The sequence below is a fragment of the Sphaerodactylus townsendi genome, linkage group LG15, assembly GCF_021028975.2.
Source record: "Sphaerodactylus townsendi isolate TG3544 linkage group LG15, MPM_Stown_v2.3, whole genome shotgun sequence".
Lineage (NCBI taxonomy): Eukaryota > Metazoa > Chordata > Lepidosauria > Squamata > Sphaerodactylidae > Sphaerodactylus > Sphaerodactylus townsendi.
The window spans coordinates 36,716,324-36,741,639 of record NC_059439.1 but is presented as its reverse complement, the minus strand read 5'-3'; the positions used below and the strand labels follow the sequence as shown (position 1 = coordinate 36,741,639).

The window sequence follows — 25,316 nt, the reverse complement described above, 5'->3', positions numbered from 1 at the left end:
AGAACCTGATGTCTTCAATGGTGCCCAAACTGATAGCAGCCGTCCGGGAACTGATCCGTGTCAATGAGGTAGGGGCTTGCGCGTGTGTAAAGTCAGTGTGGGGGTTATTGATGGAGTGTGTTTGGGCCTGGGTGAGGGTGTGTGGGAGAAACGGGCCACACACCATGGCAGCAGTGGCGTAGGAAGTTAAGAGCTCGTGTATCTAATCTGGAGGAACCGGGTTTGATTCCCAGCTTTGCCACCTGAGCTGTGGAGGCTTCTCTGGGGAATTCAGGTTAGCCTGGACACTCCCACTCACGCCAGCTGGGTGACCTTGGGCTAGTCACAGCTTCTCGGAGCTCTCAGCCCCACCTACCTCACAGGGTGTTTGTTGTGAGGGGGGAAGGGCAAGGAGATTGTCAGCCCCTTTGAGTCTCCTGCAGGAGAGAAAGGGGGGGGATATAAATCCAAAACTCTTCTTCTTCTAACTGTGTTCTACCATTCTGGCAAGACTATCCCATTCTGAATGAGGATGTCTGTAGTGTGACATTTGGCAGTATGTGGGCTGTCAGTCAAGACGTCCCATTCTGCCTGACTGGGATGGGGCTACGACGAAGGCTGCATCTTCGTAGGGGGGAGAAACCGGAGGGGACCTCGTCTTCCTCTCTCGTTTAGGCCCAAGCCAGCGAAGCGATGGAGGTCTTCGACGAACTCATGGAGACCGAAGTGTCCATCATTGTGCAGCATCTCTCGGAGGTCGTTGGCTTCTGCCTTGAGGTGAGTGGGGCGGAGCCAAGGGCGGCTCCTCCCCTCGGTATCTTTTCTCCCCGTTACGAGGTTGTGTCTGCAAAGGTCTCGTTCTAGCCAGATAACTGAGAAGGGAGAAGAAAACACAAGAGGGGGCTGGAGTTTGAGAGAAGTTGTGTGCATATTTCGGTCTTAGTAATAACAGGATTGATTTTACTAATTTATTTTATTTATTAAAACTTTTATACCCTGCCGTTCCTTGTGGTTCAACACGGCCTGCGGTGACAGTCAGGGGGGAAACATTCCAGTTAAAACAAGAATAAAATAACAAGCCCTAAATCTCTGCCTGCCTACATATGTTGCCTTATATCCCAAACAACAGTCTTGTAAGGTAGGCTGACGTTATCCCTATATAGCCTTTGGCACTCCAGATGTTATGGACTACAATTCCCATCAGCCCCTGCCAGCATGGCCAATTGGGCATACTGGCAAGGGCTGATGGGAATTGTAGTCCATAACTTCTGGAGTGCCAAAGGTTCGCCACCACTGCTATATAGCAAATAGAGGGCTGAGGCGGAGAGACAGAGAGAGAGAGAGCAGCTTGCCGAACTGTGGGTGAAGCTGACTTTTGAACCGGGGAGATCCCAGAATTGAAGTCTCCTGCGAGTTGTTTCCTGCTGTGGTGTAGTGGTTAAGAGCAGGTGCACTCTAATGTGGAGAACCGGGTTTGATTCCCCGCTCTGCCGCTTGAGCTGTGGAGGCTTATCTGGTGAACCAGATTAGCTTGTGCACTCCTAACACATGCCAGCTGGGTGACCTTGGGCTAGTCACAGTTCTTTGGAGCTCCCTCATCCCCACCTACCTCAGCTAGCCACCGCAGAATTACCACGGCTGACCTCCAGCCATGCAGAGAAGATCCTTGCGCCGTGCTGCAGCTGGCACCAAAGTCACATTTTTAAAACAAAAAATTGCACAGCCCCTCAAGGAGCAGCAGTGGCGTAGGAGGTTAAGAGCTCGTGTTTCTAATCTGGAGGAACCGGGTTTGATTCTCCGCTCTGCCGCCTGAGCTGTGGAGGCTTATCTGGGGAATTCAGATTAGCCTGTACACTCCCGCACACACCAGCTGGGTGGGCTAGTCACAGTTCTTCGGAGCTCTCTCAGCCCCGTCCACCTCACAGGGTGTTTGTTGTGAGGGGGGAAGGGCAAGGAGATTGTCAGCCCCTTTGAGTCTCCTGCAGGAGAGAAAGGGGAGGATATAAATCCAAACTCTTCTTCTGTGTTCTGCCCCCTCCTGCTTCGGAGGTGCATCCGAGCTTCAGTGGTTCAGCCGGGCCCTGTTTTTCCTCAGGTGGCCTCTAATCCAGCCTTGGGTGACAACCTCCGGGTGAAAGCCTTGTCCTGCATCAGCTTCCTCATCAAACTCAAGGGCAAGGTAAGAGGCCGCGGGGCCTTCCTGGCTTCCAGCCAGCCAGCCGCCTCTGCCCTTCTGGGTCCTCCCGCCCGCCCCCCTCAGAGCACCCGTCTCCTTCCTGCCCCGCAGGCCATCCTGAAGCACAAGCTGCTGTCGCCCATCCTAAACGCCCTCTTCCCCATCATGAGTGCGGAGCCGCCCCCGGGCCAAATGGACGCTGAGGATGAGCTGACCGAAGAGGACATTGAGGACCAAGCCGAAGTCCAGACGCCCAAGCACTTCGCGGCCCAGGTCCTCCCAGGGGTGGGGAGGGGTCGTGCTGTCCTCCCACCCAGCTTGTTCTGCCCCCACTGTGCCCCGGGTGCTCTCTGTCCCCCAGCCTGGCTGCCTCTTCCTCTGACAATCCCAGCATGCCCTGCTCTTGTCCTCTTTTTTCTTTCAGACCCATCTTCCCCCAATTTACTTCACTACCATTTCTCATTGTATCCCAGCATTCTGTTCTCCTCTGCCTCCCCCAGTAATCCAGTATGATCGTACACCTCTCTGGGGAATTCAGATTAGCCTCGGCACTCCCACACACGCCAGCTGGGTGACCTTGGGCAAGTCACAGCTTCTCGGAGCTCTCTCAGCCCCACCCACCTCACAGGGTGTTTGTTGTGAGGGGGGAAGGGAAAGGAGATTGTAAGCCAGAGGTGGGATCCAGCAGGTTCTCACAGGTTCCCGAGAGTAGGTTACAAATAATTTGTGTGTGCCGAGAGGGGGTTACTAATGGGTGATTTTGCCACGTGATTTTTGCCTTAGTTACGGCCCTCCTCTCAGCAGTAGCGCGCAGAACTTGAAGCAGTCTAGCAGGAGGTGCACCGGCGTGCGTGGCAGCCTGCGCCTGCGTGCATTCGTTTCCCGCCCAAGGACTGGCGCAGCGGCTGCGTCCCGCCCAGGAATGCCCCGCCCCCGTCGTGCCCCACCCAGCCCCATTGGCGCTACGCCACAGTTTGAATCCCACCACCATGGGAACCTGTTACTGAAATTTTTGGATCCCACCACTGTTGTCAGCCCCTTTGAGTCTCCTGCAGGAGAGAAAAGGGGGATATAAATCCAAACTCTTCTTCTTCTTCAGTGGCCCTCCTCCGGGTGACCCCAACTTCTGTGTTTAGGCGGGTGGCAACCCACAACAAGGCCTTCTGCGTCGCGGCACAAAAATCCCACAAGTCTCTCCTTCGGGAGACTCATCTGGTCCCTTCAATTGCTGTCTTAGAATCATAGAATTGGAAGAGACCCCAAGGGCCATCAAGTCCGACTCCTGACAGATGGCCATCCAGCCTCTCTTAAAAAAACTCCAAAGGAGGCAGTGCCTTCCACTGTCGAACAGCCCTGACGGTCAGGAAGTTCTTCCTGATGTTTGGGTGGAATCTCTCTTCCTTCCCCTTGAACCCATGACTCCTGGTCCCAGTCTCTGGAGCCGCAGAAAACAAGCTTGCTCCCTCACCAACACGACATCCCTTCAAATATCTAAACAGGGCTATCCTGCTACCTCTTAACCTTCTCTTCACCAAGCTAAACACCCCCAGCTCCCTAAGTCTCTCCTCGTAGGGCTGTGGTGGCGAACCTTTGGCACTCCAGATGTTATGGACTACAATTCCCATCAGCCCCTGCCAGCATAGCCAATTGGCCATGCTGGCAGGGGCTGATGGGATCTAGTCTGTTCACTCCTGGCAGAGCATGGACCATTTTCAGCCTTTCTGTTTAAACTGGCCTCCAATAGTCCCTCTCTCCTCCCCGTTGTTTTTCTCTTTTATTGTAATTTTAAGCCCTGGTTTTTGCGTTGCTTCGAGGGCGTCATTGTAGGACGGTTTCAGTGGCTTTGAAGACGAGGTTTTCGTTTGTATGTTTGAATCGGTTAGCTGCTTGGGCGGCCCTTAGGTGGAATAAAGATCTTGCTAATAAGGAAAATAAATAAACATGTTGTTCCCTCCCCCCCTCTCCTGGGCAGGTAGTGGATATGTTGGCGCTCCATCTTCCCCCGGAGAAGCTCTTCCCGCAGCTGGTGAGTCTTGAGAGGAAGTGCAGAGGCGGAGTGGAGCTGGAAGGATGAGGAGCAGGGAGCTGGGTTCGAGCACACCCCTGCACTTTCCCCGCAGACGCCTCTGATGGAGCCTGCGCTCTTGAGCCCCAACCCCTACCATCGCAAAGCTGGCCTCATGTGTTTGGCGGTGCTGGCGGAAGGCTGCGGGGATCACATCCGGAACAAGTACGTGCCCTTCCGGGAAGGCGGGAGGGGAGCCCGTCCCCAGAGTGGGTTTGTGCTGCGGCTGAACCCTGAACTGGGGAATCTCTGCCCCTGCCCGGGAGGGGGGCAGCGTTCTCAGTCTGCGGGTTTCACAGCCTGTGACGGGGGTGGAGCCCCACATGGGTGGGTCGTGGCTGTTTTGTTCTTACAAGAGCTGTCCCGGTTGAGAGAGCGCGGCCGCCCCGGAGGTCACCTTGTGTGTGTGTCTCTTCTGCCTGCCTCCTGCCCCCTCCCAGGTACCTTCAGCCCATGCTGCAAGTGGTTTGCCGGGCCCTGTCGGACGACAGCCAGGGTAGTGTATAGCAGCAGCCCTCTTCTCTAGGGCAGTTTCTGAGAACCTGCAGGTAGAAGCAAGTGCCTTGGGGAGGCTAAAACCGATGTATATAATCTGGAGGAATGGGGTTCGATTCCCTGCTCTGCCGCCTGAGCTGTGGAGGCTTCTCTGGGGAATTCAGATTAGCCTGGGCACTCCCACACACGCCAGCTGGGTGTCCTTGGGCTAGTCACCGCTTCTCGGAGCTCTCTCAGCCCACCCACCTCAGGTGCTTGTTGTGAGGGGAAGGGCAAGAGATTAATCCAGCCCCTTCCCCAGGTCTCCTCTTGAGGGGAGAGAAGGGGGATATAAGAAATCAAACTCCTCCTCTTCCTCTTCTTCTTCTTCTTCTTCACAAGCTGGTGAGAAGTCAAGGAAGGGATGCCACTGGGACCAGGACTTTGGAGGGGAGGGGGGGCTTGGCACAGGCAGTTCCATTCCTGGACGGAGAAAGAAACTTGCTGAGAAAATGGCGAAGGGGCCCAGCGGCTCCCGGTCTGGTCTGGTCCGATGCCCAAGTGAAGCAGAAAGTAGCTCAGTGTGGATTATTGCGAATTTTAGTAGTCACCCGGTCTTCTTTGGCCAAGCAGGGATTTGACGCGTGGCTTCCAGCATCCTCTCTAGCCTCTGCACGGCCAACGCCTCTCTGCCAAACTGCAGACCCACCAGCAGAGGGGCTGACCCGTCTCTGTCTCTCTCCCGCCCAGCCGGACATCGCTCGCTACTCTGACGAGATCATGCCGTTGCTCTTGCGCTACTTGGAGGGGGTGGAGCTGGCCCACACCAGCCACTTGGCCAAAGCCTACTACGCCCTGGAGAACTTTGTGGAGAACCTCGGTAAGGCCCGGCCCAAGCCAGCCATGCCCAGCCCGAGGATCGAGGGGGTCGATGCAGCCCGACAGCAGCTTCAGTACAGTTGCCAGCTTCAGGTGAAGCCTGGGAGATCTCTCAGAATTAGAAGCGGATCTCTGGACTTGAGATAATTTCCTGTGGGAAAAGCGCTGCTTTGGTGAGGGGGCTGACTCCTGTCCCCACTGAAGTTGAAACGCCTGTCCTCCCCATGTTTCGATCCAGAGTTGGCCAACGTACTTGAGCGCCCTTCCCCGTCCTCTGTGGGGGCCACAGCAAAATTATCCCAATGATTGGTTTCCTTGGAGCAGGGGTCGGGAACCCGCGGCTCCCGAGCCGCGTGCGGCCTCCCCTGCCCATAGTGCGGCTCTCCGTGGCTGTCCCTACCTGGGCTTCTGCGGCTCCGTTTGCTTGCGAGAGGCGGCCGGGGAGTTAACAGCTCAGGCAATTTAGCAGGAGCAAAGGCAAAGGCGGGTGGGGAGATGGCTCCTGGTGGTGCCTGCCCCTTCCTGGGGCCTTCCAGCTCCCATTGGCTTGTCTGGGAGCAGCGGAGATCCCCGCCCGGAGCGAGCAGCCCACATGAGCATGGCAATTCATGAGCAGAGAGGAACTTTCCAGCCCAAGGCGAGGTGAGTAGGTGGTGAGGCGACCGAGCGAACGAGAGCGGCTCCCAGCTGGCTGCCCCTTTGGGGGGGGCCTTTGGCTTCGGGGCGCAGTGTGCAGCAAAGAAGCAGGCGGAGGAGAGAGACTGCCTCCTTTTGGCCCGGTGAGCTGGGTGGGTTGGTGGCCGACCGAGGCAGGGATGCGACTCCCAGCCTCGAGGGGGGGCCTTTGGCTTCGGGGGGCCTTGGCGTGCAGCAAAACGAAGCGGGGAGGGAGAGACTGCCTCCTGCTTTTTGGCCCGGTGAGCTGGGTGGGTTGGTGGCCGACCGAGGCGAGGGGTCGACTCCCAGCCTCCGAGGGGCCTTTGTAGGCGCTCGGGGCTGGCGATGCAGCAAAGAAGCGGGGAGGGAGAGAGACTGCCTCCTGCTTTTGGCCGGTGAGCTATAGGTGGGTTGGTGGCGACCGAGCAGGGATGGGAGAACTCCCAACCTCCGAGGGGCCTTTGGCCTTCGGGGCCTGGCGATGCAATAAAGAAGCAGGGGTGGAGATGACAGCTCAAAAGATGACAGCTTACAGTCCTGCTGAAGATGAAGGTGACATCGTACAGTCCCGATTTGCAGGCTGGCTGTCGCGCCCAGAGGTTCAGGAGCAGAAGCCCCATTAACCAGGTAAAATAAATATTTATACAGATATTTTGCAAATATTCCTTTCATTGTTTATAGTGGTTTTCCAATTTGTTTTTTTAAATTCAGGTCAGAGCTCTGTTACGCTTTGAAGACCCAAAGGCGATATGAGGATTTGAAAGAGACCTTCAACTCAATGTGTTTTTGTTATTTTTTTCCCAAGTTCAAAATGTTAAAGTGTGTTCTTTACATAAATAAAAAATATTTTTCTCAGTAGCACTTCATGGATTTCATAAGCAACACACTATAATTGCTTTATACAAAGCATAAAGGTAAAAAACCAAAATACACAGTGCTATCTTCATTTTAAATGTCAAAAAGTATCTGCGGCTCCATGAGTTTTCTTTTCCGGGGAAAATGGGTCCAAATGGCTCTTTGAGTGTAAAAGGTTCCTGACCCCTGCCTTGGAGGGTCACCTCATTTCATTTTCCTGCTTGCTCCAGAGGCTGAGGGAGTGTGGGAGACTCAAGGCTACCCAGAGAGCCTCTGTAGTAGGATTCGAACCCGAGTCTCTCAGCAAGGGTGTGGGGGGGTGCTAAAAAAGTTTGGCAGCCTCTCCTCTTAGAGTTGCCAACTTCCAGATCTCCATCTGAATTGGAGTGGATGTGCAAGAATTACAAAGGATCTCCAGCCGACAGGGATCTGTTTCTCTGTTAAAAAAAAAAAAAGATGGCGGGTTTGAGGGGCGGAGTTTGTGGTGGTAAGCAGCAGTGGCATATTGGCTAAGAGCAGGTGCACTCTTATCTGGAGGAACCGGGTTTGATTCCCAGCTCTGCCACTTGAGCTGTGGAGGCTTCTCTGGGGAATTCAAATTAGCCTGGGCACTCCCACACACGCCAGCTGGGTGACCTTGGGCTAGTCACAGCTCCTCTGAGCTCTCTCAGCCCTACCCACCTCACAGGGTGTTTGTTGTGAGGGGGGAAGGGCAAGGAGATTGTCAGCCCCTTTGAGTCTCCTACAGGAGAGAAAGGGGGGATATAAATCCAAACTCCTCCTCCTCCTCCTCCTCTTCTTCTTCTTCTTCTTCTTCTTCTTCTTATTATTATTATTATTATTATTATTATTATTATTATTATTATTATTATTATCATCATCATCATCATCATCATCATTATTATTATTATTTCCTGCTGAGCTCCTTACTCTGTCCCCAAAAATCTCCAGAAATTCCCCAACTTGGAATTGGCAACCTGCTTCCCTTTACATTGTCAATTTGGAGGAGGGGGTGGCGTGAATCATTGCTGCCCCCTTGAACCTCTGGGAGGAAGGGGAAGGGAGTCGCCTCAGCAGTGGCGTAGCAGCAGTGGCGTAGGAGGTTAAGAGCTCATGTATCTAATCTGGAGGAACTGGGTTTGATTCTCCGCTCTGCCGCCTGAGCTGTGGAGGATTCTCTGGGGAATTCAGATTAGCCTGTACACTCCCACACACGCCAGCTGGGTGGCCTTGGGCTAGTCACAGCTTCTCAGAGCTCTCACAGCCCCACCCACCTCACAGGGTGTTTGTTGTGAGGGGGGAAGGGCAAGGAGATTGTAAGCCCCTTTGAGTCTCCTGCAGGAGAGAAAGGGGGGATATAAATCCAAATTCTTCTTCAGCCAGGACCCCAGGAACGGGCACCGCCTACCTGTGTCTGTTTTCCTCCCTTCCTGCTCAGGCCCCAATCCTTCTGTTCTTCCTCCTCACAGGTGACAAGATTGCTCCCTACCTGCCAGCCCTGATGGAGCGCATGCTCACCACCTTGAGTTCCCCTGGCAGCCCCAGGACCAAGGAGCTGGTCGTCAGTGCCATTGGAGCCACTGGTAAATGCCCCAGCCCACATACCCATGGCTAGAGCGTTCCTTCAAAGACACGGAGCAGCCGTGGTGCAGTTGGAGGAATTCTCAGGAGCAAGGGGGTGGGCCCAGGATCCCTTTGCACAGGAGGTTGAGGAACGGGGCAGGGGGCTGTGTTTAGGAATCCATATTTTCTGGGCGGCATTTCAGTTCCATTTTCTGTGGCAATCTCCTTTGGAGGCTGAGGCTCTGAGCACTGCTAGAAAGGTGCAAGGAAGTCACTGTGACCGTTTGCCCACAGCGTGCTGTGATATTTAAGGGTGGGCTCTAATCTGGAGAACCGGGTTCGATTCCCTACTCCTCCACATGAGCTGCGGACTCTTATCTGGTGAACCGGATTTGTTTCCACGCAGCAGTGGCGTAGTGGCTAAGAGCAGGTGCACTCTGATCTGGAGGAACCAGGTTTGATTCCCAGCTCTGCCGCTTGAGTTGTGGAGGCTTATCTGGGGAATTCAGATTAGCCTGTGCACTCCCACACATGCCAGCTGGGTGACCTTGGGCTAGTCACAGCTTCTCAGAGCTCTCTCAGCCCCACCTACCTCACAGGGTGTTCATTGTGAGGGGGGAAGGGCAAGGAGATTATCAGCCCCTTTGAGTCTCCTACAGGAGAGAAAGGGGGGATATAAATCCAAACTCCTCTTCTTCTTCACTCCACCACATGAAGCCTGCTGGGTGACCTTGGGCTAGTCACAGTTCCCTCTGAACTCTCTCAGCTCCAGCTACCTCACAAGGTACCCTGTTTCCCTGAATATAAGACATCTTCTAAAAATAAGACATAGTAGAGGTTTTGCTGAAGTGCAAAATATAAGGCATCCCCCAAAAGTAAGACATAGCAAAGTTTTTGTTTGGAAGCATGCCGACATTTAACAGAGACACACAGAAAAAAATAAGACATCCCTGAAAATGAGACATGGCTGTCTTTGGGGCAAGAGTATATAAGACACTGTCTTATATTCGGGGAAACACAGTACCTGTTGTGGGGAGAGGAAGGGAAGTTTGGAAGCCACCTCGAGTCTCCTTGCAGGAGGGAAAGACAAGGTATAAATCCAAACTCTTCTTCTTGTGCCAGAAGTTCTCAAACTCTGGGATAGCACCTTCTGATGCTCCCGTGTTCTTCAGGTTTTTTTTCTATTGTTCCTGAGTTTGCTCCTTAAAAAATCAAGATGGGAATAGTTGCAGGGAATTGGGATTCCTGGATCCCAGTAGATGAGGAAGGGTTAGGCAAAGTGACTTTGATTTCAGGGACCGATAGCTGGAACCTTCTGGATCCATTCCTGATCCAGACCTCACCTCCTTCCCTGCCTCTGTCTAGCCCAGGCTGCCCGGGGAACACTCCTACCTTACTTCCAAGCAATTATGGACCATCTGACAGGCTACCTGCTGACCACCCGAGAAGACCTCCGAGCAGTCCAGATTCAATCTGTCGGTAAGCCAAGGATTTCCCAAGTTATTGCTTTTTTTTTTAATTAACAATTTTTATTACATAAATCACCAAGTAAAATAAAAATTTACATTTCGTACAACAATTTATCTCTATCTTAATTTACTTTGTATAATTATGTTAATCAAATTACTTACTCCAAGAATACCATATCACTAGTAGAGGAAAATATATATATATATTATGTTATATATATATAACATATATAAAATCCCACCACAGCCATAAATGTATAAGCAAAAAGAAAGGAAAAGGAGAGAAAAAAGTAAAAATTTTAAAAAAGTAAAAATAAAAACAAATTGACTTCCGATTAAGGGTCTTATACTTAATAATCTCAATATCAATAAAAAAATTTCTATTCGATTCGTAAATCCTTAAATTAGTTAATTAGTATTTAACATTGGAGGTAAACCAACAAGTTGTTGTTTTAATCCTGCTCTTCCTCCCTGGAGCTCAAAGGTAGCATTTGGTATCCTTCCCTCCCTCCCACCGAACGCACACACAATCTCACAACGACCCTGTGATGTCAGCGAGGCTGAAACGACGGATGACACCAGGGTGTTTGTTTATTTAAAACATTTATTATTCCTGTATCTTCCTTACAGATCTCGCAGCAGCTGACAGCATAGACAAAACTACCTAAAATATATTTTTAAAAACTCAAAATTTAAAACCACAATTTAGGACTACTGGTTGCCTAACATAAGAACAAGCCTGCTGGATCAGACCAGAGTCCATCTAGTCCAGCACTCTGCTACTCGCAGTGGCCCACCAGTTGCCTTTGGGAGCTCACCTGCAGGAGGTGAAAGCAATGGCCTTCTGCTGCTGCTGCTGCTCCTGAGCACCTGGCCTGCTAAGGCATTTGCAATCTGAGATCAAGGCAGATCAAGATTGGTAGCCATAGATCGACTTCTCCTCCATAAATCTGTCCAAGCCCCTTTTAAAGCTATCCAGGTGAGTGGCCATCACCACCTCCTGTGGCAGCATATTCCAAACACCAATCACACGTTGCGTGAAGAAGTGTTTCCTTTTATTAGTCCTAATTCTTCCCCCCAGCATTTTCAATGAATGCCCCCTGGTTCCAAATGCAGTGCTAATAAAACTGTATTCAGCTTCTTCATAAAAGATTGAAAGCGAGGGGGCCAGGAACACCTAATTGAGGGGCTGCCCCTGAAAAGGCCCTGTCTCACGTTCCCACCACAACAGCTTTTTTTGATTGGTGGGACAGTCAGAAGGGGCTCTTCCTGTGATCTCGATTCCTGGGCAGGAGTTTTTGGGAAAAGACTGTCCTTCAAATGCCCCTGTCCCAAGCTATGTAGCTTACTCAGGGATCTGTATGATTGAGAGGGGATTTAAACCCAGTCTTTTAATCTGGTGCTCTAATCATTATACCACCCTGGATTTAAAACCTTTTATACGTTACAAATAGATTTAGATCTACTCCAGCGGTGGAGAAGATTATAGAACCTTTCAGGGGGCCCAAAACTGTCCTACTGTGAGGTTTAAAGATGTGGGGGTTGGGGTGTGTGTCTTTTTTTGCTTTTGACACATTTTAATTCTGTGTTGTCTCGCAAGATGGGTTGATAGGCGGCAGCAGAAAGTCCAGACATAAATGCTTACAGTGAAGGGCGAAAGGTGGGGTGGAAGCAAGGAAGGAAACGGCAGTGAGCTCCCCGCCCCTTGCCTCCATGGCCACGCCTTCACGCTTGATTCCCTCAATCGCCAGCGTGGCGTAGTGGTTAAGAGCATGTGAACTCTAACCTGATTCCCCGCCCTGCCGCTTGAGCTGTGGAGGCTTCTCTGATGAACCAGATTAGCTTGTGCACTCCAATACATGCCAGCTGGGTGACCTTGGGCTAGTCACAGTTCTTGGGAGCTCTCTCAGCCCACACCCACCTCACAGGGCATTTGTTGTGAGGGGGGAAGGAAAGGAGATTGTCAGCCCCTTTGAGTCTCCTGCAGGAGAGAAAGGGGGGGATATAAATCCAAACTCTTCTTCTTCTCTCCAGAGACGCTGGCCATCTTGGCTGGCTCCATGGACAAGGAAGTCTTTCTGCCGCTGGCTGAGAAGTGCTGCCAGCTCGGCCTGGACCTCTGTGACCAAGTGGACGACCCCGACTTGCGGAGATGCACGTGAGTCAGTGACCGGGCTGGATTTGTAGCTGTTTGATCTTAACTCATGTGGGCCGATCGTTTGACACTGCGATGACGCGTGGGGCTGTCAGCTTCAAAATACGGATGCTGGAGGCGGGTCTCTTTGCTCAGGTACAGCCTCTTCGCCTCGCTGTCCCTCGTGATGGAGGATTCCATCGCACCGTATCTGCCCCGGATCACTTCCCTGATGCTCTGTTCTCTCAAGTCTACCGAGGGCATCGAGGTAAGAGCGATGTAACCTTTCCCAAATCTCGACTCTGCAGCCGGGAGGGCTAGACACTTTGTGTACTGGGGAAGGGGGAAGATTGGGATCTGTGCTTGTCTACCTGCCTCTTGGTAACTTCTCTGAATTTTCGGCGTTATGATTAAAGAGGACCTGACCTGGGATGTACAGACTGCCGCGATGGCTAAGAAGGCCCAGCAAAGACTGTACTATCTGAGACTTTTCAGGAAACAACAACTGAATGGAAAACTCCCGGTGTCCTTTTACCGCCGTGCTATAGAGAGTGTCTTAACCTCCTGCATCTGTGTATGGTTCTCCAGTTGCACAGTGGCAGATAGGAAGGCGCTCCAAAGGGTGATCGCTACTGCACTGCAGAGGATTGCTCGGCTGCCCTCTCCCCTCCTTGGAAAGAACTCTATAATTCCGAAGCCTAAAGAAGCCCAAAATATTCCTGAGAGACCCGCCTCGTCCAGCACACTCTCTTTTGAACTTTTACCATCCGGCCAGGCGATACAGGTCTATCAGAAACTAGGACAGAGGCTTAGAGACAGCTTCTACTCTAGAGCTGTGGCGATGCTGAACTCCATTAACCGATGTGGATGTGTTTGGGGGGGCTGTGTAGGGATGGGTGGAGGAAGGGGGAAAGTGAGGATGGGGTATGAGTCTGAAATTGTGTGCATCGAGGAATGCTGCTGTAAATTTCGTTGTGCGTGCACAATGACAATAAAATGCTTATTTTTTGGAGCAGCAGTAGCGTAGGAGGTTAAGAGCTTGTGTATCTAATCTGGAGGAACCGGGTTTGATTCCCAGCTCTGCCGCCTGAGCTGTGGAGGCTTATCTGGGGAATTCAGATTAGCCTGTACACTCCCACACATGCCAGCTGGGTGACCTTGGGCTAGTCACAGCTTCTTGAGAATATAAGCCCCACCTACCTCACAGGGTGTTTGTTGTGAGGGGGGAAGGGCAAGGAGATTGTCAGCCCCTTTGAGTCTCCTGCAGGAGAGAAAGGGGGGATATAAATCCAAACTCTTCTTCTTCTTCTTATGCTTATGCTTATGATCTGATAACAAAACAGACACAAACAGCAGGTGGATTCTAATCTGGAGAACCGGGCTTGATTCCCCACTCCTCCGCCTGAGTGGCGGAGGCTTATCTGGTGAACCAGATGTGTTTCCGCACTCCTGCATTCCTGCTGGGTGACCTTGGGCTAGTCCCAGTTCTCTCAGAACTCTCTCAACCCCACCTGCCTCGCAAGGCGTCTGTTGTGGGGAGAGGAAGGGAAAGGAGCTTGTCAGCCACCTTGAGTCTCCTTACAGGAGAGAAAAGGGGGACTTAAATCCAAACCCTTCTTCTTTTTCGTTTTGCGCAGCCGCACTACGGCACCGGCAGCTCCTTCCTCTTGTTCGACGATGAGGAAGAGGAAGCTGAGGTGGAGGGAGACGAGAGCCTGACCGATGAAGAAGAGGACGACGATTCGGAGCTGACGGGGTGCTTAACCAATTCCGGGACTTAGTGGGGGTTGCTGGGAAATTTATCTTTGAGGGCCTCTTACCAACGTTGAAGCCGGATGTCAAAGATGAGGGAGGCGTTTTGTTTTGATGGGACCCTGGGGTTAGGTCAGGATGGGACCTTGGGGTTAGGCGTAGGAGGTTAAGAGCTCGTGTATCTAATCTGGAGGAACCGGGTTTGATTCCCAGCTCTGCCGCCTGAGCTGTGGAGGCTTATCTGGGGAATGCAGATTAGCCTGTGCGCTCCCACACACGCCAGCTGGGTGACCTTGGGCTAGCCACAGCTTCTCGGAGCTCTCTCAGCCCCACCTACCTCACAGGGTGTTTGTTGTGAGGGGGGAAGGGCAAGGAGATTGTAAGCCCCTTTGAGTCTCCTGCAGGAGAGAAAGGGGGGATATAAATCCAAACTCTTCTTCTTCTTCTTCTTCTTAACCTGTGGTGTCGGACTGGGGGAGGGAGGCTGAGAAAATTTCGCTAGGCCAAGGGCTGCCCTTGGTTGGACGTGGAGTAGGAGGCCGCCAAGGTTGGAATCCAGTAGCATCTTAACGACCCACCAGATTTCCAGGGTGTAAATCTGGAAAGAACCGCACCTAAACAGCTTCTCTCAGCATAAGGTTTGGCCCAACTCTTCCGCTCTATCTGCCCCGTCCTTCACAGGATGAGTGTGGGAAACGCCTTCATGGATGAGAAAGAAGACGCCTGCTCGTCCCTGGGAGAGATCGCAGTCAACTCCAGGTACGTGGCCCCCCCGTCGCATTTGCGGCCCACCCTTCCGTCAAGGAACCCGGGGCGCTTCTCCTGTCTTCCTTTCCCTCACGGCAATAACTCTGGGGGGAGGTGAGGCAGAGAGGAAGTCACCCGATGAGATCCCTGGCTGTGTGGTGATACGATCACGTCGGCGATGCTGTCCGTGGCCTGTTCAGGTGAGGTAGGTTGGCGCATACGAAGGGGGGTCGGATTCTTCAGGTGCTCCTCAATAAGTCAAAGGCAGCAGTCAAATATATTTTTCCACCCAAGGATGCACCTGGTACACTTTAAACAGTTCTGTAGGGCCTGTAAAGCAGAGATGTTCCACTGGGTGTTTGGTTGAGGCAACCTATATGTCAGTGATGGTGAACCTATGGCACGGGTGCCAGAGGTGGCACTTGGAACCCTCTCTGTGGGCACGTGCGCACAGAGTTCATCGTGGGGGGGGGGTGGAAAATCACCCACCCCCCCCACACACACACACACATCTAGGCTGGCCTGGGCCACTGAACACAATGTGCGTGCACATTGAACAGACTGACCTCTGCTCGAGCGGGTGGGGCAGAGGAAGAGGGAGCTAATACGTTTTTTCTAAACTGAAGCCTCAGCATTCAGGTTAAATTGCTGTGTTGGCACTTTGCGATAAATAAGTGGGGTTTGGGTTGAATTTGGGCACTCGGTCTCAAAAAGGTTCGCCATCACTGCTATATGTGCAGGCTCACTTGCTGGCCTTCCAAACTTAACCTATTCTTCACGTGTTCTTCACCTTTTCAAAGTCCCCCTTCCCCTCTCAGTGATTAATTATTTGGAGTTTGACAAGAAGTTGGGGTGCGGGATTTTAGCCTTTTGATATTTGATGTCATCTTCTTAATTTTACTGTGTTTTATTATAATTAACCAGTTAATGTTTTTAACCTAAATTATTACGACTCTAGATGTGGCGTCTTAATTTATATTGTGCGTAAGCTGTTCGGACCCTGGCGTTAGCCAGGAAAGAATTGGGTAATAAAATAATAAAGTAAATAACGAAATCTTACCTTGGGTCGCCGTTGTTGTTGTTGTTGTTGTTGTTGTTGTTGTTATTGTTATTATTATTATTATTCCTTTACTGTGTTTTGTTGGGGAAAGCAAATTGCAAAAAGGGGGCCGGGGTGGGTGTGTGGGTGTTGTGAGTGTGTTGTGAGTGTGTGTGTGGTGTGTAGTGTGTGTGTGTGGGTGCTGTGGTTGTGTGGTGTGGGTGTGTTGTGGGTGTGTGTGGTGTGGGTGTGGTGTGTGGGTGTGTGGTGTGTGTTGTACAGTCAGACCCCCTAAGCTCAGTTGCTGGTAGACCGAGGTGAAAACTTTCCTCCTACCCTAATGCTGTTCTTTCCTGCCCTTGCAGCCTGGCCTTCTTGCCTTTCATGGAGAATTGCTTCCAAGAAGTCTTCAAACTGTTGGAGGTAAAGGGTGGCCAGAGGTGGACATCCAGGATCTAGGATCAGGCAGGCAAATTGCGGGGTGGGGAGGGCATGACTTGGGACAGAAGAGACCCTGCAGGGTGCGAAGCCGTGTGAAAAGCCCCTCCTCATATACAGGAAGCGGGTATTTGTCCAAGGCCAAGTGGGGGGATCCTGAAAAGGGCATCCTTACGTGCCAGTAAGAAGAAGAATTTGTATTGCTATTCCACTTTTCTCTCCTGTGAGGAGACTCAAGGTGGCTGACAAACTCCTTTTCCCTTCCTCTCCCCACAGCAGACACCTGGTGAGGTGGGTGGGGCCGAGAGAGTTCTGAGGGAACTGTGACTGGCCCAAGGTCACCCAGCAGGCTTCATACGGCGGAACAGGAAAACAAATGCAGTTTACTAGATAAGAGTCTGCTGCACATGTGGAGGAGTGGGGGATCCAACCCGGTTCTCCAGATTAAAGTCCGCCTGCTCTTAACCACTACGCCGCACCGGCTTCCTAGTAACTTGGTGCAGCTGCAGTAAAAGTCAAGGAGCAAACAGAAGGAAAGGAAAATGAGCGAAGGTTGGATTGGAAGAGGGACAGTAGAGTGTGGGGCAGGAAATGGTAGTTCGAGGATTTGGAATAGGGAGCCGGCGCAGGGGAGGTGTGTTTGGGCCACCAGGCCTTCAATATCCAGCGTGGCGTAGTGGTTAACAGCAGGTGCACTCTAATCTGGAGAGCCGGGTTTGATTCCCCGCTCTGCCGCTTGAGCTGTGGAGGCTTATCTGGGGAACCAGATTAGCTTGTGCACTCCCAACCAATGCCAGCTGGGTGACCTTGGGCTAGTCACAGTTCTTCAGAGCTCTCTCAGCCCCACCCACCTCACAGGGTGTTTGTTGTAGGGGAGGGGGGAAGGGAAAGGAGACTGTCAGCCCCTTTTGAGTCTTCTTGCAGGAGAGAAAGCGGGGAGCAGCAGTGGCATAGGAGGTTAAGAGCTGGTGTATCTAATCTGGAGGAACCGGGTTTGATTCCCAGCTCTGCCGCCTGAGCTGCGGAGGCTTCTCTGGGGAATTCAGATTAGCCTGTGCACTCCCACACACGCCAGCTGGGTGACCTTGGGCTAGTCACAGCTTCTCGGAGCTCTCTTAGCCCCACCTACCCCACAGGGTGTTTGTTGTGAGGGGAGAAAGGCAAGGAGATTGTCAGCCCCTTTGAGTCTCCTGCAGGAGAGAAAGGGGGGATATAAATCCAAACTCCTCTTCTTCTTCTTTTGAGCCCTTTGGGGGAGAGCGGTTTATTAAATTGAATTAATAATAATAATAATAATAATAATAATTCTTTCCATTTCCAGTGCTTCCATGTCGGTGTGAGGAAATCTGCCTTCACTGCTCTGGGGCAATTCTGCATCTCGTTGCATAAGGTTTGCGAGCGGGATCCGTCCGAGCCCAACGGTGCCGGTGAGCGAACGACGGGAGGGGTGGAAGGAGGGAAGAGGAGCTCAAGGCCTCCTCAGTCTGGCAGAAGGGGAGGAGAAGGGGATCGGGCGAGATCAGCAGGGGCTTCCCCTGTCCTGTAGGAAGTCCTGTCCCTGAACTGGACCGTTCCCTCTCCTCCCTAGCCCTGCAGACGCTGCTCTCCCGGGTGCTGCCCGCCTACGTCAAGGGAATCAGGGAGGACAAGGAACGCCAGGTGGTCATGGACATTTTGGAGACCCTGGTGAAGCTGGTGAAGGTGTGCCGGCAAGAGGCCTTCCGGGCGCCCGGGCACCTGGCGGAGCTGTGCCGGGTGATCCGAGAGGTGCTGGAGAAGAAGGTAAGTTCCCCCTCGGACACCTTTGCTCTGGCCCTCTCTCCCTTTCCAAAGCAGAGGTGGGTGTGGCAGGAGGCGAGGCCGGGGCCGGCATCTCCATGCCCTGAGGTGAGGGTTAAGAGCGGTTGGATTCTAATCTGGAGAACCAGGTTTGATTCCCCCACTCCTCCACCTGAGTGGCAGAGGCTTATCTGGTGAACCAGATTAGCTTGTGCACTCCAAACCAGTTCACAGTAGTCACAGTTCTTCGGAGCTCTCTCAGCCCCACCCACCTCACAGGGTGTTTGTTGTGGAGGGGGATGGGAGAGGAGATTATGAGCCCCTTTGAGTCTCCTGACAGGAGAGAAAGAGGGGATATAAATCCAAACTTGCTTTACCATCACATAAGGACATAAGAACTAGCCTGCTGGATCAGACCAGAGTCCATCTAGTCCAGCTCTCTGCTACTCGCAGTGGCCCACCAGGTGCCTTTGGGAGCTCACCTGCAGGAGGTGAAAGCAATGGCCTTCTGCGGCTGCTGCTGCTCCCGAGCACCTGGTCTGCTAAGGCATTTCCAATCTGAGATCAAGGAGGATCAAGATTGGTAGCCATAGATCGACTTCTCCTCCATAAATCTGTCCAAGCCCCTTTTAAGGCTACCCAGGTTAGTGGCCATCACCACCTCCTGTGGCAGCATATTCCAAACACCAATCACACGTTGCGTGAAGAAGTGTTTCCTTTTATTAGTCCTAATTCTTCCCCCCAGCATTTTCAACGGATGCCCCCTGGTTCTAGTATTGTGAGAAAGAGAGAAAAATTTCTCTCTGTCAACATTTTCTACCCCATGCATAATTGTATAGACTTCAATCATATCCCCCCTCAGCCGTCTCCTCTCCAAACTAAAGAGTCCCAAGCGCTGCAGCCTCTCCTCATAAGGAAGGTGCTCCAGTCCCTCAATCATCCTCATTGCCCTTCTCGGCACTTTTTCTATCTCTTCAATATCCTTTTTGACATCTTTTGGGCATTGTCATCATTAGTCTTTTTGCTCATTTTTTTTTAAACATCCCTTTTCAGACGGCCTGCCAAGATGACGACGTGGAGGAAGATGAGGAGGGGGAGGCGGAGGAAGAGGTGAGTGTGGGGCTCCGTGACTCCCAGAATCCCTTGCTCCTCGCCTGGCAGCTTCCCTTGAGAAGCGCTGGCAGTGGGGGGAAGGTGTCTCACAGGCGCGCTCGGGAGTCAGCACCTTTGGGAAGGAGGGTCTTCCTTCTGCGGAAAGGTGGGTCATGTTGGGCTGCAGAGGCCGGTGGGCAGGTTTTGAAGGGAGGCGGCAGAGGTGGGATCCAGCAGGTTCTCACAGGTTCCCGAGAGTAGGTTACTAATTGTTTGTGTGTGCCGAGAGAGGGTGACTAATTGGTGATTTTGCCACGTGATTTTGGCCTTAGTTACGCCCCTCCTCTCAGCAGTAGCGCGCAGAACTGGAAGCAGTCTAGCAGGAGGTGCACCGGCGTGTGTGGCAGCCTGCGCCTGCGTGCATTCGTTTCCCGCCCAAGGACAGGCACATTGACGGCTGCGTCCTTGCCACAGCCCCACCCAGGAAGTCCCCCCCCCCAGAATGCCCGGCCACGCCCCCGTCGTGCCCCGCCCATCCCCATTGGCGCTACGCCACAGTTTGAATCCCACCACCATGGGAACCTGTTACTAACATTTTTGGATCCCACCACTGGGAGGCAGGTCTTCCCTCAAAGGTTTGAGTGGGAAGCGGGGAATTGGGCAGCTGGTCTTTCTCCTCACTGCTCTGTCTCTGGGCTCCTCCCACTGTCACCCTCTGCTCACCTGACAGGCGGAATACGACGCGATGCTGATTGAGTTTGCTGGGGAAGCGATTCCCGCCTTTGCCGAAGCGGTCGGCGGAGACGTCTTCGCCCCTTATTTCGCCGGCTTCCTTCACTTACTCATCAAGAAGATGGTTAGTCCGGGGACCTGCTCCGATCGCTACCCGTGGCTGGTTGGGGGTGGTAACCTTGCTTCCTTCCCCGTCTGCATTCTAATCTGGAGAACCGGGTTTGATTCCCCGCTCCTCCACCCGAGTGGCGGAGGCTTATCTGGTGAGCCAGATGTGTTTCTGCACTCCCACGTTCCTGCTGGGTGACCTTGGGCTAGTCCCAGTTCTCTCAGAACTCTTTCAGCCCCACAGTGGTTAAGAGCAGGTGCACTCTAATGTAGGGAGAGGAAGGGAAAGAAGTTTGGAGCCCCTTTGAGTCTCCTTACAGGAGAGAAAGGTGGGGTATAAATCCAAACTCCTCCTCCTCCTCCTCCTCCTCCACCACCACCCCTCCCCTCCCCCTCCCCCCCTCCTCCTCCTCCTCCTCCTCCTCCTGCTGCTGCTTCTTCTTCTTCTTCCCCCCTCTGAGAATTCATAAGGTTCTCTCCTCCCCTGCACCCCCCCCCCCACGTCCTCTCCAGAAGCCCAGCTGTTCGGCCTCGGACAAGTCCTTTGCGGTGGGCACGATAGCAGAAGCCATCCAGGGCCTGGGCCGGGCGTCCAGCTCCTTCGTGCCACGCTTGGTGCCGTTGTTGATGGGTGCAGCCCACGACGCGGACAAGGAGGTGCGCAGCAACGCCGTCTTTGGGCTGGGCGTGCTGGCGGAACACGGTGGAGAATTCGTGTACGAGTATCCTTCTCGCCAAGGCGGCAGGGAAAAGAAGAGGGGAGGGACCTAGCAAGGTTTGGTACTGACTTTGCCCCATTCCCCAGCACAGTTTGCATGCGTCACAATGAAGGAATTACGGGGGAGCAGCTAGCACTGTCACAGGTAGAGGTTAAGAGCAGGTGCACTCTTATCCGGAGAACCGGGTTTGATTCCCCGCTCTGCCGCTTGAGGTGTGGAGGCTTGTCTGGGGAACCAGATTAGCTTGTGCACTCCAACACATGGCAGCTGGGTGACCTTTCTGACCAGTTGACCAGTTTAAATTTCAGCAAATTTCTGACCAGTTTAAATTTCAGCAAAGGCTCCGTCCTGCCTCTTTCCCCGTGTGTCCTTTGGTGGAATTCACCGGCGAGGAGACCAGGGCTGCTCCGTGGCCGGGAAAGGCAGGGGTCCAACTTCTGCCCCGCTCCCTGCCAGCTGCTGCCCTCTTGGTTTTTTTCCCCTTAACCTTTCCTCCGTCCGGCACAGTCATTACCCGAAGCTTCTGGGCCTTCTGTCCGACCTCATTGCTCAGGAACACGACAGCCGGGTGGCGGACAACGTCTGCGGGGCTGGGGCACGGATGGTGATGGCCAACCCTGGAGGGGTTCCCATCGGGCAGGTGAGAATGGGGAAGTGCCCCGTCTGGGAAGAAGGTTGCAGGAGGAGCCAGGGGCTTCCCTGATGCATAGAACCATAGAGTTGGGAGAGACCAGAGGGGCCATCCAGTCCAACCCCCTGCCATGCAGGGACACACAATCAAAGCACTCCCGAGATATGTTCATCCAGCCTGGATAGCTTTAAAAGGGGCTTGGACAGATTTATGGAGGAGAAGTCGATTTATGGCTACCAATCTTGATCCTCTTTGATCTGAGATTGCAAATGCCTTAACAGACCAGGTGATCGGGAGCAGCAGCAGCCGCAGAAGGCCCTTGCTTTCACCTCCTGCATGTGAGCTCCCAAAGGCACCTGGTGGGCCACTGCGAGTAGCAGGGAGCTGGACTAGATGGACTCTGGTCTGATCCAGCAGGCTTGTTCTTATGTTCTTTGTTTACAAACCTCCACCATGCTCCGAAGGCAGTGCATTCCACTGTCAAATAGCCCTGACGGTCAGGAAGTTCTTCCTGGTGTTTAGGTGGAATCTCTTTTCCTGCACCTTGAGCCCATTACCGTGTTTCCCCGAAAATAAGACAGTGTCTTATATTAATTTTTGCTCCCAAAGATGCGCTGTGTCTTATTTTCAGGGGAGGTCTTATTTTTCTGTGTTCTGTTCAACGGGCACGCTTCCAAACAAAAACTTTGCTACGTCTTACTTTCGGGGGGTGCCTTATATTTCGCACTTCAGCAAAACCTCTACTATGTCTTATTTTCAGGGGATGTCTTATATTTGGGGAAACAGGGTACTCCTGGTCCTAGTCTCTGGAGCAGCAGCGCTAGTCCCTGGGGGTGGCTAATAATTCTGGAAGAAACTCCTTGGCACTCCATTTGCCGGGTGGATTGTAGCATTTAAGAACAGTTTGCAGTATACTGGAGTAATGCCAAGTCCCAAATCGGTTACCAATGCTGAGTTCAGTGATTTTAGTCAGAAGCTTTTATTGACAGACAGCGGTTTGTCCATGCAGAGAGACAGCCAGTACTGAGGTTTGGCTTCCCACAAACCCAATTTATGTTCACCGTTCCACCCTTCTTCCTTCCCAAATGCCCAGCCAGAGTTCTGCGGGGGAATGTACTAGCTGTTGCTCTTCAAGGCCATAGGTGCTGATAAGAGCGCATTCTGAATCTCTACATAGTATAGGCAAGGAGACAGTGAGAAAATGAAAGAGGGATGAGTGCCGTTAGCACAACACAATCCAGATCCCAGTTGTTGTTGTTGTTGTTGTGGTTGTGGTTGTTGTTGTTATTTATTAAACTTATAGGCCGCCTCATCCCCGAAGGGCTCGAGGCGGCTCACAGTATGGCTGTTCTCCAAGACAGCAAATCAAAACAACATAAAACTTAAACCCATTAAAACTTAAGCAACAGTTACTAACAACAAATATAGATTAAAACAACAGAAGTTGTTTAAAACAGAAGTTGTTAAAAACAGGCGCCCGATCTGAAGGCCAAAAGAAAGGGAGGGAGTAGGCAGGGCCCGCGATGGAATCAGGAAATCATGCCCAACCAAGATGGAAAAAGATGGAAAACAGGCAGCCTCAGTTTCAGTTTCAGTGGGGGGCAGTAGAATGTCAGAGTTAAGAGGTTAAGAGCAGTGGGCTCTAATCTGGAGAACCAGGTTCGATTCCTCACTCCTCCACATGAGCCGCAGACTCTTGCTGGGAGTTTATAACACAGAGCAGCAGCCCAGGATGCCCCGAGTCTTTCCTCGTAGGGCACGGATTCGAGACCTTTCGCCATTTTGGTAGCCCTCCTCTGGACCCGTTCCAGCTTGTCAATGTCCTTCTTGGATTGTGGTGCCCAGATCTGTACACAGTATTCCAGGTGAGGTCTAACCAGTGCAGAATAGAGAGGTACAATTACACCCGATTCGAGTCCGGATTAAGGGAGCCCATGCGGGACTCCAGATGTTCAGGAACTACGAATTCCGTCAGCCCCTCGTCAGCATGGCCAATTGGCCATGCTGGCAGGGGCTGATGGGAATTGTAGTTCCTGAACATCTGGAGAGCCGCAGGTTCCCTACCCCTGATCTAGACACTATACTCCTAGTGATGCAACCCAGAATCGCATTGGCTTTCTTAGCCGCTGCATCACACGGCTGACTCATGTTCAGTTTGTGTTCTTCTGTACTTCCCCTATAGATTTTCCCCTTCTTGCTCCGCGCTCTTCCCCTGAAGGAGGATCAGGAAGAATACAAGACCGTTTTCCATTGCTTCAGCTTCATATATGAACACACAATCCCTCTAGCAGGTACTGCAGTAATTGCCGGGCCTCGGGGGCCTGCGTCCTGACCTGCTTCTCTGAGCCCTGCGGAGCGTCTCAAGGCTGATCCAGCTAGCTGAAATACTATCTCGGCCGCCTTAAGGACTAGAACTTGCTTCCCAAAACAAGGTCAAATGAGGTTCCCCCCCAAGCCCTTTAGAGCAGGGGTCGGCAACCTTTAACACCGAAAGAGCCATTTGGATCTGTTTTTCATGGAAAAGAAAACACTTGGAGCCGCAAATACCTTTTGACATTTAAAATGACGATAACACTTTCTGTGTGTGTGTGTATTATTATTAGATGTGTGCAGGGCATATAAGGCATAGCGTCAGGCGTCTTGTCGTGCGGCGTAGCGTCTTGGCGTCAGGCGTATGCTGCAGCGCCAGCTTTTGTATAAAACAATTATAGTTTGTTATGAAACGGCCACGGTGCTACGCCGGTCTACCGCCATCGTAGCCAACCAGGCAGCTCGCTGGGAGCAGGGGAAAGCCACAAGTGGCTTGGGATAGCTGTCTCGGGCTGTGCCTCTCTAGGAATGGGGACTCTTTCCCATTAACCCTTAGGGCGACTCTCCAAAGGAGGTTGAGAGGACCCAACCCACGCGGAGCCGCAGCACAAGGACAAAAGAGCCGCGGGTTGCAGACCCCTGCTTTAGAGCATTGGCAGTGTATACAGGGCTATTCTGTCTTCTGAATCCCCAGAAGTTTCCATAGGTGGCCAATGCAGGACAATCCAGAGCTGGAAGAAACGTGGAAAAACGGCAAAAGTTATTTCCAGCCCAGAAATTGCTCTGAATTGCAGGATGGAGGATCCCAGGAAGGCAAAAAGGGTTGTGGGTTTTTTTTTCCCCTCGTTTGTTTTCTGCTGTAGAGGTTCGCACTGCTAGGGGAAACTCGGTCTTTCTGCCTTCTATTTCCAGGTGCTCCAACTGATAGGAGACCTTTTGCAAGCCTGCAGCCGTGTCCTGGGGATCGAGGACGTCCCGGCAGGTACCAGCTCTCCAGTTGCCAAATGCGGCTTTCATGGGGTGCTGGGAGAAATAATCGGGGTTCGGTTTTCTCGCCCAAATCTTTGTGCCCGGCCTGAACTTCTCAGGGGCATCTGGCTCCGAGAAGGAGAGTTTGGATGTATATCCCCCCCTTTCTCCTCCTGCAAGGAGACTCAAGGTGGCTCACAAGCTCCTTTTCCTTCCCCCCTCCCCACAACAAACACCCTGTGAGGTGGGTGGGGCTGAGAGAGCTCGGAAGAACTGCGACTAGCCCAAGGTCACCCAGCTGGCATGTGTTGGAGTGCCCAAGCTAATCTGGTTCCCCAGATAAGCCTCCACAGCTCAAGTGGCAGAGCGGGGAATAATAATAATAATAATAATAATAATAATAATAATAATAATAATAATAATAATAATAATAAGCAGCAGCAGCACAAGCAGCAAGGCATGCGTTTTGAATTTATATCCCCCCTTCCTCTTCCTGCAGGAGACTCCAAAGGGGCTGACAATCTCCTTGCCCTTCCCCTCAAGCAACAAACACCCTGTGAGGTGGGTGGGAGCTGAGAGAGCTCCGAGAAGCTGTGACTAGCCCCAAAGTCACCCAGCTGGCGTGGTGCTTGAGGAGTGTACAGGCTTGAATCTGAATTCCCCAGATAAGCCTCCACAGCTCAGGCGGCAGAGCTGGGAATCAAACCCGGTTCCTCCAGATTAGATACACGAGCTCTTAACCTTCTGCG

General features: G+C 52.4%; 1 protein-coding gene across 1 annotated transcript in view; it reads left to right on the top strand.

The window, feature by feature from the left end:
• Nucleotides 1-25,316, top strand: part of IPO4 (importin 4) — a 35,470-nt gene that overhangs the window by 8,199 nt on the left and 1,955 nt on the right. Inside the window, 24 exon segments of the mRNA XM_048518280.1 lie at nt 3-68; nt 655-756; nt 2,075-2,158; nt 2,267-2,428; nt 4,128-4,181; nt 4,276-4,385; nt 4,661-4,752; nt 4,755-4,768; nt 5,445-5,574; nt 8,555-8,668; nt 10,014-10,127; nt 12,152-12,275; nt 12,408-12,519; nt 13,889-14,007; nt 14,685-14,762; nt 16,155-16,212; nt 17,549-17,654; nt 17,816-18,009; nt 19,060-19,116; nt 19,829-19,954; nt 20,452-20,660; nt 21,165-21,297; nt 23,471-23,579; nt 24,511-24,580. Of these exon segments, the coding sequence (XP_048374237.1) occupies nt 3-68; nt 655-756; nt 2,075-2,158; nt 2,267-2,428; nt 4,128-4,181; nt 4,276-4,385; nt 4,661-4,752; nt 4,755-4,768; nt 5,445-5,574; nt 8,555-8,668; nt 10,014-10,127; nt 12,152-12,275; nt 12,408-12,519; nt 13,889-14,007; nt 14,685-14,762; nt 16,155-16,212; nt 17,549-17,654; nt 17,816-18,009; nt 19,060-19,116; nt 19,829-19,954; nt 20,452-20,660; nt 21,165-21,297; nt 23,471-23,579; nt 24,511-24,580 (2,537 nt within the window).